At 51.2% G+C, this 12,219-nt stretch overlaps 1 protein-coding gene across 4 annotated transcripts in view; it reads right to left on the bottom strand.

Annotated features, from left to right (window-relative positions):
• The window catches only part of PLXNA4 (plexin A4), a 287,259-nt gene that overhangs the window by 70,788 nt on the left and 204,252 nt on the right, over positions 1 to 12,219 (bottom strand). For all 4 annotated transcript variants that reach the window (XM_040987483.1, XM_040987485.1, XM_040987484.1 and 1 more), the window contains one exon: positions 5,823 to 5,923. In XM_040987483.1, the coding sequence (XP_040843417.1) occupies positions 5,823 to 5,923 (101 nt within the window). The remainder of the gene's footprint in view (positions 1 to 5,822; positions 5,924 to 12,219) is intronic.

Here is a 12,219-nt window from a genome sequence, read left to right on the forward strand (position 1 = left end):
CCACCTGTCGTGTACAGTTTTAAGCTCTCTATCTGTCCTCTTGGGCAAATTCTGTAAACACTTGGGACCTCATCTGATCTGTGAAATGGGAACAAAAACAGGGCTGCAACAAAGACTAGACAAGAGTCTGCATGTCAAGCACTTAGAAGGGAGCAGAGCTCCCACTAAACCCTCAAGCACTGCTGGCTGGTACTGCCATCCCTTCTCCGCGTTGCTCATGCAGCTCCTTCCAGCTGACACGCGAAGCACAGCTCTGCTCCCAGACCAGCCCAGGGGACAAGGCACACACAGATGAAAGCGACAGCTGAGGCACTTCTCAGAATGAGGGAGGCGCAGGCCTGGGCCAGGCAGAGAACAGGGCCAGGCTGAGCTGTCAAAGGGGACGGAGGACCCACTGTCCTGGTGGAAAGTCAAGTTGAAGGTCAGAGGCAAGGATGTTTTGACATTTCTACCCTCCTTCAGGGCCTGGGGGTGGAGGCCGCAGATGTCCAGGAGCAGACAATTGACCTTAACTTTGACAGGACAGCAGAAGGGGCCGATCATGCTCCTCCTGACATCGCACAGGCTCCCCGAGGGAATGGGCTGTGTTCCCAGGACTCCCAGCAACAGCTGTGCAAAGTGCACAGGGCCCACTCTCCACCCCTGGGCGGGGGACAGCCCGGCCACTCACTCCCGAGGCAGTGGGAAGCCTCGGGAGCATTCCCTCAACTCCACTCAGGACACCCCGGCCGCGGGAGGGGGCTCCCACTTCTTCCATCCCCACATCACATCACGTGGCTGAATTTTCAGACATTCGTTTTTGCCACCACCGTAATGGTCACTCGGCTACAGCTGGCCAGCAGGAGATGGGCGGTGCCCAGAGCCGGAGTCCACACCTGCCCGCCTCTTCTTCCCTCCCAGCCTCATTGCACCTTCCTCTGCGGGCAGCCCAGACCACAGGTGCTAACTGTGCCCCAGCAGGGGCTATTATCCAAGCCAGTGGTTCAATGAGATTATGCACTCTAATGAAGCAGCTACCACAGGCCTCCCCTAAGCCTGAACCTGTGCTGCTGGAGAAATCCCAGCCAAGTGGAAAATTAGAAGGGAGAGGAGTGGAGAGGGGAAGGGGGAGAGGATGAGGGAAAGGCGGGTGGTGATTAAGTTCCCTCAAAATTATTTCCTAAATATGGTGATGGAAATAAGAACTCCCAGGGAGGCTAGCCGGGCAAACAGTTTCAGTCTGGAGAGGGGGCTCGTCAGCAACCTGAGGGCCAAGGGGCCTTGTGGGCCAGTCTGTCTCCGCAGGCGCTCCAGCGTGCCCCCCATCCTCAACCTTCCACATCACCCTGGCCTCTGCTTCAAGAGCAGCATCTTGGGGATCTGTGTGTGCAGCATCCAAGACCGGACAGGCACCAGAGGGCCGTCCCCAAGGGACCTGATGGGAAGTCAAGAGGGCTGACTGCGTGCTACGTGGGGAGAACACAGGGGCGTCTTGGGCACGAGGAGGCACTGTGTTAGCTAAGACGAGCAGCTGATGCTCTTCAGGGACGCATGGGCAGAGCTGCCTGGCTTGGGCAGGTGGTCAGATGGGTGAGGCAGACGTTCCGGGGGAACGGGCACGTAAGTGAGTTCTTGGATGAGGGAAGAGGACCACAAGAGTTAGAATGCCCGGATCAAGTGACCGACACCAGGTCGCATGGGAACCTCATGTTTCAGCTCCGCACTTGGTGTGAACCCCCAAAGAGGCTGAGCTCGTCCAAATTGAGGATTTCAAATGAAAACATCTGAAGCTCAAATTCTAAAACTCCTTGGTCTCGAAAATGACATCACAAGTGGAAACTCCATACCATTAGCCTTTGTTTCATGCACAAAATTATTAATGTAAAGAATTAAGATGGGGCCCGACACAGTAGCCTAGTGGCTAAAGTTCTCACCTAGTATGCGCCAAGATCCCATATAGGCACTGGTTCTAATTCCAACAGCCCTGCTTCCTGTCCAGATCCCTGCCTGTGGCCTGGGAAAGCAGTCGAGGATGGCCCTAAAGCCTTGGGACCCTGCACCCATGTGGGAGACCTGGAAGAAGCTCCTGGTTCTTGGCTTCAGATTGGCTCTGTTCTGGCCACTCAGGTCACTTGGGGAGTGAATCAGTGAATGGAAGATATTCCTCTCTGTCTCTCCTCCTCTCTGTATATCTGACTTTACAATAAAAATAAATAAATCTTAAAAAAAAGAATTAAGATGATCTCTAGGTTTTATGTCAATGGTGCATCAGAAACAAAGTTTTTGTTCAGACTCAAGTCCCAGCCCCAGATCCCTTACTGCATCATGCAAATAATTCCCAATTCAAGCAGAACAAAGCCAAATCCAAAATACTTCTGGTCCCCAGCGTCTTACACAAGGAATCCTCAACCTGTATAATAACTTTCTCTCCTCCTCAACGGGCTACTCTCATCACCCCTAAACTTCCTCTAAAGACTCAGTCCACCTGAGCAGCATCTGCTATCAGACCCACCCACACCTGTTGCAGGCAGCACAGGACCCAGCAGGAACCGGCAGGTGCAAGGTCAAGGGCTTCTGTAGCTCAAGTGGCCCAGCCCTTCACGGTCACCGTTAGTGAAGCCCTTGCTCCTGCACTGACAAGCCCTTTCCGCTATGAGCCCCACGTCAGTGCTTCGCCTGCCTTCATTTCAGCCAAGCTTCCCAGGAGCAATTTATTGAGCACACACCTTGGGGCGGTAAAAGGGGCCTGGAGAGGGAGGCTTCGGGCTATGCGGAGTGGCTGCCCAAGAGGAAGTGAGGTGGGACCTCCTCTCTCCTCCCCTTGACACACAGCACTTGTTGGAAACCCTTTATTCCTGCTCCATTGAGGTGAGAATGGGCAGGAGGAAGCGGGGACGAGGACGGAGTGGAGGGAGGAGAGGAGCAGGAGGCGGAAGAGCAGAGTCAAGGCACGTGGTGGCAGAGCTTTCCAGCAGACAGCCAAGAGGACCAGGACCAGACACACGTCCCACTCTCACACACGGTGCTTCTGGCCGACTCCGACCACCGTTTCACACCAAGGGGCCGCGAGCTGCCTGAGCTGGGGCTGTGTGTACACACAGACTCTGCCAGATATGGGAGTGGGGAGGGCAAGGGTCAGCTCTCACCCTGCCCTCCACCCTGGTAGAAAACATGAAAGCAAGGGAATCCTGGGCAGGAGCCCACCCCCACCCACCCACCCACCCAGGGGCTAGTCTTCCAAAAAGGAAAAACCTGGGAGGAGGTTAGGTGGTGGGGGTCAGAAAGAGGGACCTCGCAAAAGCTCATCTGATCTCTCCCCTGGGACATCACAGGCTACAAGAGCCTCCCAGGAGTGATGCTGATGTCTTTCCACAGCAGCATCAGAGCCGGTCGACGTGGCCGGTTCTGCAGGAAGGCCTGGAGTCCTGAGAGGAGGGCCAAGGGAGGGGAGGCCAAGGGGCATGCATTAATCTTCACCCAAGCCAGCGGGCACAATGGCTCACGGTGCCAAATACTGCCTTCTGTGCTGAAGCTGGACTTAGAAGCAGGTGAGCCAGAGGGCACCACGACCCTCCCTACTCCAGGGTCGCAGGGGAGCAGTTGATGGGAATCGAGGACAGCAAGAGGGAGGACTGAAATTACAGAAGCATTTCTTAGGCCTGTTCTGTCTGCAGTCCACCTGGATCTCCGTAGTACAAACAGCCATTCAGACACTGGAGACACCTGCCACAGTCGCTCCACCCTTCAACTCTGCAATCGCAAGTATGCACCTGCCACTCTTCTAGCTCTCACTCGCCTCTCTTGCTACTGGTCTGTTTCTTTCTCACACACCCATCCCCTCACCCCTTTGGCTGTCCCCACCATCTGTCCCCACAGCCAAGGGGATCATCAGCAGAAATGACTGAGAAAGCAGACTTGTCTTGACACACATGAAGGAAATGGTTTCCGCTGCCCTTTCCTGTGGTCTTCCTGAGCGTTAGGCTGGATCCCGTAGCAAGAGCCAGAGTCCTTTACTCAGCTCAGGGTCTTGCCCAGGGTGGACCTGGCCCAGGGGCTGCACAGACCGCAGCCCACAGCTTCCAAGAAGCTTCAGAAAGCTTCAAGGTTTGTGTCCTCGAGCCTGGTACATGGCCTAACCCAAAGGGAGAAACACACAGGTCTGAGAGACCTGGGGACACAGCCTGGCCTGGTGTACTTGCGCTCACTCACGCGCGTGCGTGCGCGCGCGCGCGCACACACACACACACACACACACACACACACACACACACACACACCGGTAAGATGTGCAAACTTCAGAACAGGACACATTGCTGGGCTAAGCAGGCAGGGCCAGGGGACTCTAGCAGTTCCACCCACCACTTGGGGCAACAAAGTAGTGTGAGGCCGTTGTACACACAGGAAGAGATGTGCATTCAGCCGGAACTGCAGCTAAGGCACCAGCACCAGGGCCTCGTTGATCTGTCTTTCCCCCAGCCTGCTCAGGGCTCCCCACGTCGCACGTCACAGGCTCCATAGCCACCAGGCACCTTCACCCACCCTCAGCATCGCCCTTGATTCTGAATGGGTTCAGCAAGAAGGACAAGAGGGTATCGCCACATCCAATTCACAGGAGAGGGAACAGGCCCTCAGAGCTTCCCTTTATGAACTCAAGGACTCATCATGCCTGCGGGTGTCCCTTTGGTCTCGGGAACCATGCCTGTTCCTAGAAAAGGTGTGTCGGGGGCTGGTGCTGTGGTAGAGCCTGCGGTGTCAGCATCTTCTATGGCTGCAAAGTTGGTCTTGTCTACTCCAGCTCTGACCCAGCTCTCTGATAACGCGCCAGAGAAAAGCAACACAAGATGGCCCAGGTGCTTGGGTCCCTGCCACACATGAGGCAGGGCTGCATGGAGTGCCTGACTTGCAGCTTGGCTCAGTTCTGGCCCTTGCAGCTATCAGAGGAGTGAGCCAGAAGATACTTTTCGTGTGCCTCTCTCTCTAACTCTGCCTTTCAAATGGATCAACATTAAAGGGGGACACATTGAACTTTCAGAGACATCCTGGGGGAGAGGGGACAAGGTTCACACCTGCTCATTGGTCACATCCTGTGTTTAAATGTGTGTCCAACTCACAGTGCCAAGTTGTGGTGCTGGTGGCTATGTGGGTACTAGACTCTACCTGAGTGGGGTCCAGCTCTTGGTGGCTCTGTAGGTAGTCCTCTGTAGGGGTCCTGGAATTCCAGACAAAGGCCTTCCGCTTCCCCCAACAAGCTGATCCAGCTCTTTATCCTCTCAGTTCATTTGCCAAGCCAGCACTTGTCTTTCCTATAAACTAATGTTTTCTTCCATCTGCCAGAGAATATAATAGTCAGCACAAGAGGTGTATGGGGGTGCTGAGCACGGAGCTGAGCCATCCCAGCTTAGTGGTCCAGGTCCATGTACTCTGACACCTGGGCTAAGAGTGGTTATGATGACAGAGGAAGGGTCCTCAGGTGCTACAAACATCCTCAAACTAAAACAGTCTATGGAGACATTGCAGGCAGAAGGTGGGCTGTACCTCAGTCCCACATGAACCTTGAAAAGCCCAATGCTTTGTCCCTGGCCAGTCAGTCACTGAGGAAAGGCCAGGAGCTGCTCCTCCGCCAGCATCCAGCCTACAATTCTCCAGTGTGCTCGTGTCGCTGTCCTGCCATGTCCACACATCTCTTGTGGCGATGGGAAACTTTACTACGAAGACAGCAAGAACCAGGAAGGGAGGTGCCATTTGCAAAGGATGGAAGGATGGAGGATGAGAAAAGGCAAGGAGAGGAGGGTGGTGACAGGTGACAGGGTGGGAGGCAAGCGTTGTCTGCCCACTGTACTCACGTGTTGTGGAGCACACACCAACCACAGTGAGGATCGCCCGAGCCCAGGCACTCGCTGCAGCTCTGGTACTGACCACAGGACTCCACGGGCACTCTGGTGAGCTACAACAGAAGGTCAGGGACGAAAACGGTCAGGTTTGGCAAAACACTCAACACCCACCAGAGCAAGTACTATCAATACCATGTGTGTGTCATTCCCCCACCCAAACATTGCAGAGGGATCAAAGTGTAGGGCACCCCAAACCCAGGGGCTTGAGTGACTGGCCTGGAGGTGGGGTACCACATCAGCAGCCGCGAAGGACAGCTGCCTATGATTTTCTTGGGAGCCTTTTGGGGTACAATCTTCATGGAGTGCATGCTGAAGTCACAAGAGCTATTTACTGCAAAGTGTATAATCTCCCAATACCCAACTCCCCAAATCCCTCCGTGAATACCCACCCATTGTGTTTGCTTCCTCTCAGTGCAGTCAAAGCCAACGCCCAGCTTTCTCCACTTCTCCCTTCCGTCCCCTCTCGCCCAGCCAGCACGGGTCCTCCTCTTCCAGGGAGCTTCATCCAAGACCGAGCCCTTCTGTGTCTGCCCTGGCCTTGACAAGGTGGCAACACTGCACGCTGTTGTCTGCCCACTCTTTGCCCTATGCCATTGGCCAGCTGGCTCTGGAAGCTTCTCACTCTGCTGTTCTCAAGAGCAGCTGCTGTTTCTCCTTTCCAGGACTAGACGCTTCCTCTCCAACCCCAAATCTTTATATTAGCTTTCGGCAGTCGCTTGGTAATGTAAAACATTCCACACGACATTTTTGCTTAGTCCAGATGCTTCCATTTCCTGCCTGCCCTTAAAAATCTTTTGAATTCCTTTGTTCTTCATGTGGCTTTCCCTTGATGTCTGTTTAGCGACTTTCCAGTCCCTGCTGCATAGCATGCACTCAATAACAACACAGTGGATCAAACGCGATCCTTACTTTCTACTTAGAACCCAGGTCTTTCTTCTCCATTTGGCCAATTTCTTCCTTACAAGCACTTTCTTTTTTTAAATAATCCCTTTTCCATTTGGAATACCTTTTTATGTTGATACAGGGCTTCCCACCCAATCTTTTAGCTAGAATTAAGAAAACTTGATGTGTTCGTCTTTTTTAGTTTTCTGCCATCAGACACCAGGCAAAAACAACGAAGCACCATGCTGGCCTGGCTGAGCCCGTCTGCTGCTTGAGCAGGAGCAGTGGCTGTGCGTGCCCCGCTGCTTCTCAGGGCCTGCCTCTGTATAATTATGTCCACTTGGCAGGGGCGACTTGTAACTCACACACAGGCAAACTGGCACTGGTGCCTACTCAATTAGTGTCAGAATTCTGTTCTGGAATTAGTGAATAATTAATTCCAAACCTCACATTACCTCTTTCCCCTTAATTCTCTTATTCCCTTTATATATATGCATATACATGAGTGTGCTGCATCTCGACTTCTTTCAAGCCCCTCTCTAGCCTCCAGTTCCCATCCTCACAGCTTTGCCCTTGAGCTCAGTAAACTCTCGGCACCGCTTCACCTGTCTGTCCTACAACCTGAAGTTCATCTTTGCACCTCTGTCTGTAGTCATGATTTTTTGTATTACCATTATTCTATTCATTTGAAAGCCAGTGACAGAGACAGAGAAGGAAAGACAGAGAGAAAAGGATTTCCCTCCTCTGGTTCCCCCCTGGATGGCTGCAATGGCTGACCAAAGCCAGGAGCCTGGACGTCCATTGTGTCTTCGACATGAGTAGATGCGGGGAGTTAAGCACTTGGTTCATCTTGCACTGCCCTCCCAGACATGTTAGCAGGAAGCTGGACTGGAACTGAAGCAGCCTACTTGAACTGGCACTCCATAGAGGATGCTGCAATGACAGGTGGCAGCTTACCCAGCTGCCCCACATCTTCCTGCCCAACCTTGACAATCTGTCTTACGTATTACCCCCCAGATCCACAGATGTCCAGCAATTTCTCTTACTCTTGCTGCCTTTTTCATTTCACTGTTGTTCCTCAGCTAGCACAGTGAGTCATGTGAGTATTTAAACCATGATTCTGAAGCCAGAGGACAGGGAATCCCAGGAGTGGGTGGTTGGTAACAAGGTCCTTAAACAACAGCCAACATTTCCAAAGCCTACTGGAAGTTGGATTGTTGTCGCTTTATATTTTTAAGGATACTCATTGATGTACGTCCATCTTTAAAATAGGAGATATATTATTATTATTTAATAAATGCACTGGGCCAGTGCTGTGGCTTAGCAAGATAAGCCTCTGCCCACAGCACCAGCATCTAATATGGGCACCAGTTCTAGTCCCAGCTGCTTTACTTCTGATCCAACTACCTGATAACAGCCTGGGAAAAACAGCAGAGGATTATTCAAGTGCTTGCACTCCTGCACCCACGTGGAAGGCCTGGAAGAAGCTCCAGGCTCCTGGCTCAACTCTGGCCACTGCAGGCATTTGGGAAATGAACCAGCAAATGCAAGATCTCTCACTCTTTCTCTCTCAATAACTACTTTCCAAATAAAAACAAATCTTTCTTAAGTAAATGCAGTTGGCTTAGCAAACAGAATCTTTCAAAACATGATGCCTAGAGGGAGGAAATAACCAGAGGGTCCAAGGGCTGTAATACTCAGGAAACATAAACACATAATAACAGTCCCATAGGCTCCAGCTGCCTTTCAGAAGCTCCATCTTTTGCATGGACTTAAACACAGCTTCATGGTTTGGTCAATCAAAAGTGCTTTGCTGGGTCAAGCATAGGTAACTTCCCCTTGGTGCATTCGGTGACCTGCCATGAAGGAGACGTGTCCGGGGATCCTAGGGTGTGCACACCAAGTCAGAGCCAGCTGCCAGCAGAAGCCAACACTCTCAGCAAGCTTTGCATTCTGATCCCTAAAAATAGCTCCCAGCTGGCCTTTCATTCCAGGATACTGGCATCCCGGAATTGTAAAGCCCTTCCTCTCTGGTGTGTGTGTGTGTGTGTGTGTGTGTGCATGAGGGTGTGGATCTCTGTGTGTGTGAGGGTGTGTGTGTGTGGGGGGGGAGTATGGTTTTGTTGAAAGGAGAGTAAGAAATCCAGATAGGCAGCTTTAAATTCTGACTTTGCTGTTGACTAACAATGAGACTCTGTCATGTTTGAGTCTCACTTTTCAATGTGGAGATAAGAAGTCCTCACTCTCCACCCAGCAATTTATGGATTCCCCCAAGACACAGATGGCTTCTCTGTTGTCAGGCAGTTTTGTGCAGGAGCAGGATCCTCCCAAGTGTTGGCACCACCATGGCCATGGGTTTCATTCACATCCCATTTGTCACTGCCTTGTACCTGTCCCTCACCTCACAGCCCAAAAACTGCTCCAACAGTCTTCCGAGGGCTCTTGGACTTTGAGCGTGTCGAACAAACCTGCGTTTTATGCCTTCTTATTACCTTGGTCATGTCATTTTTGCTTTGTTCTACAAAATCTGCTCCTAAGCCAGCCATTGCTGGAGAACCTGAAGTTATCTCAGCTTTCTGCACTGATCAGGGATCCTGTGTCTGGCTCCTTCCACAGCACTCTCTCTTGTTTGGCTTGAGATCTCGGTGGACACAGCCACAGCGGCTATGAGACCCAGGTTAGAGCCACCACTTTGCCCCCAGCCACCTGGGTGAACTTGAGCTCATCTTTGGGCCTCCTTTTACTCACCTGGAACACAAGGGATAGGACTCACTTGTCCTGAACTCCCCTGAAGTTCTAACATTCTCAATTCTTCGTTAAAAAAAAATTACTTTTGTGTATTTTGGACCGAGAAGGAGAGAGAGAGAGATTTTCTATTTATTGGCTCACTCTCCAAATCGCTGCAGCAGCCAGGTCAGGCTGAAGCGAGGATCCCAGAGCTCCATGCAGGTCTCCCACGTGGGTGGCAGGGACCCAAGGACTTGAGCCAATTTTGCTGCCTTCTCAAGTTTATTAGCAGGGAGTTGGATCAGAAACAAAGCAGCTGAGCCCCAACCCCAGACCCTATACTCTTTTTAACAGCCAGAAAGAAATGTCCTCTACACAAGCCCCTTCGTGTTGGTTTCATGGACATTTATAGCATCACACGCCCATTGAGAAGACACGCCGTCCAAGATGACCGCCTGCACCTCTGTGGCCTCCTCAGAGGCAAATGAGTTGACTTTTTCAACCTTTCCCGCAGTTCATACTGACGGTTTCTCTCTCAAGTTTCAGTCACCCTTGGCCATCGTGGTCTAAAAATATTAAACATAGGGCTCCAGAAATAGAAAATCGGCCCAGTGTAAGTTGCACGGCGTTTGCAGGAGCACTGTGAAGTATCACACCGGCCCCTGGACAGGAATTACCTATATCTAGTAGATCAACACTGGACGTGTGACCTGCCTGTTGGTGACAGAGCCCTGTCTTGCCAACAAAACACTGTCAGCATCACAGTACTTACCGACAACTCTTCCTTACGTTGCCTGACTACGTCAGTAGCGACAGGGAAACTTTATCACCATTTACTGCTCTATTTGTTCTATTTCACTATTGGCCACTGCTGTCAACCTCTAACTGTGCTTAAAGTATCAATTAATCTTGGTCAAAGGTATGTATGTGTAAATAAAAAGTATCACACAGATAGGAACTAGCACAATCCAAGTTTCAGGCATTGGGGGTCTTGGAATGTATCTTCCATAACTGAAGGGAGACTACTGGTAGAGTCTCCTGCACTTCATTTAGGTTTTCTGCCTTCTTTTTGAAGTATGGATACTGAAAGCAACAAGCCAAGCAGAAGGGTAACTTATTTAAGAGATAGGTGGTTCCTTCCTCCCCTGTTCAGGGCTTCTGCAAGGAAGGTCGGGACTAGGGGAACCTCCCCAGTGGACCCCCAGCAGACAGCTGTCCATATCCCAGGTGACACCGGCCAGTGTTTTGCCTCCCTCCTCACTCCAGGGGTCATTCTGGAAAGCATCAGATGTTTCCCTGACACTGTAAGTCACCTCTGAAGACTGGAATTAGCCCGGGCATTGACCTCAGACAAATGGAGAGTACTGATTTTACAGCGTAAATGCACTCCGTCCACACCTTGCTAGTGCGTTGCACAGGTGGCCACATGGCTTCTGGGCCACCTTGTCCCTGCGCCTCCCCCTCTGCTTGCATCTAGATTGTCCCCCAACCCCTCACACCTGACAAAGCCGCCTTTCCTCCCCTCCCCCCAGTCCCCAGTCTCTGACCCTGGAACACAAAGCACTCCAGATGCGGAGCCACATGATTAATTAAAACCACCCCACACTGATTACAGTGTTGAGCTACAGTGCCAGGCATGCTAATTAACTGAGTGAGGGAATGTAGACCATAGGAAGAAGTAAAAAAGGAAAGTCGTGGCAAGCGGGAGGGGCTTGCGCTGCGGGGACAAGTCAGACGATGATGTGACTCAAGCAGTCACAGTGACAGCTGGAGTCAGACCGAGGTCTACCCCAAGGCCACTGGCTGCAGAACAGGTGTGCGTGCACGCTGCTGCATGATCCCCCCACTTCTCAGGAGCTCCCCGTGGACCCCCAAAGATCAGAAACGGTGGCTCCTGGGTACAGGTGTTAGGATGGGGTCTGCGCGTGATTCCAGGAGTGCACTATCCTGGAGTTGTATGAACATCTATTCGGGACTGTGGTGACCCCTCACAAGACTAAGCATAGAATTTATCCTGTGGTCCAGCAATTGATGGTGCAGACATAGTCAAGACAAATGAAGGTGAAGTCCCCAAGAGATGCCCTCATGCCTGTGCTTATTTGTGGCAGAGGTATCCACAAAAGGTTGAAACAACCTGAATGTCCCTTCGTAGAGTAACAGATAAACCAAATGCAAAATGTGTAGATGATGGAATAGCATTCAGCCCTAAAAAGGAGATTGTGAGATATGCTTTGGAGACACGAAGGCCATTGAAATACACTGGAGCACATTTTTTTTTACTTCTCTAGGACAATTACTGTGACTCTTGACCTCAGGAGCACCACCGCAGTCAGCCCCACACAGGCCCTGGAGATCGGGAGGGCAGAGGGACTGCTGTGCAATGGGGATAGTTTCATTTAGGATGAGCGATTTCTGGTGATGGTTATACAGTAATCTGAAAGTGCCCGATGTCACGAACACTTAGGAATGGTTATATTTTACTACAATAACAAAGCGAATAAAATCTTTTGGGTAGTCTTCACTCTAAATTATTTATTCTTTAGCAGGACAGAGAAGACACACAAACATTTGCTCTCTGCTCAACTCCAAAGTCAAAGTGGATCAGATTTCTGCCAATAGATCAATAAATCCATGTTTATGTGATATACAGGGATCCTTCAGTGGAAAGATAGGCATTGCTACTCTTTTTAATATAAACTCAGCTGGGCAGAAGTCTTTATCATGCTTGATTATGTAAATG

This window comes from Ochotona curzoniae, unplaced genomic scaffold (assembly GCF_017591425.1).
Source record: "Ochotona curzoniae isolate NIBS_2020 unplaced genomic scaffold, NIBS_Ocur_1.0 contig_4692, whole genome shotgun sequence".
NCBI classification, from domain to species: domain Eukaryota; kingdom Metazoa; phylum Chordata; class Mammalia; order Lagomorpha; family Ochotonidae; genus Ochotona; species Ochotona curzoniae.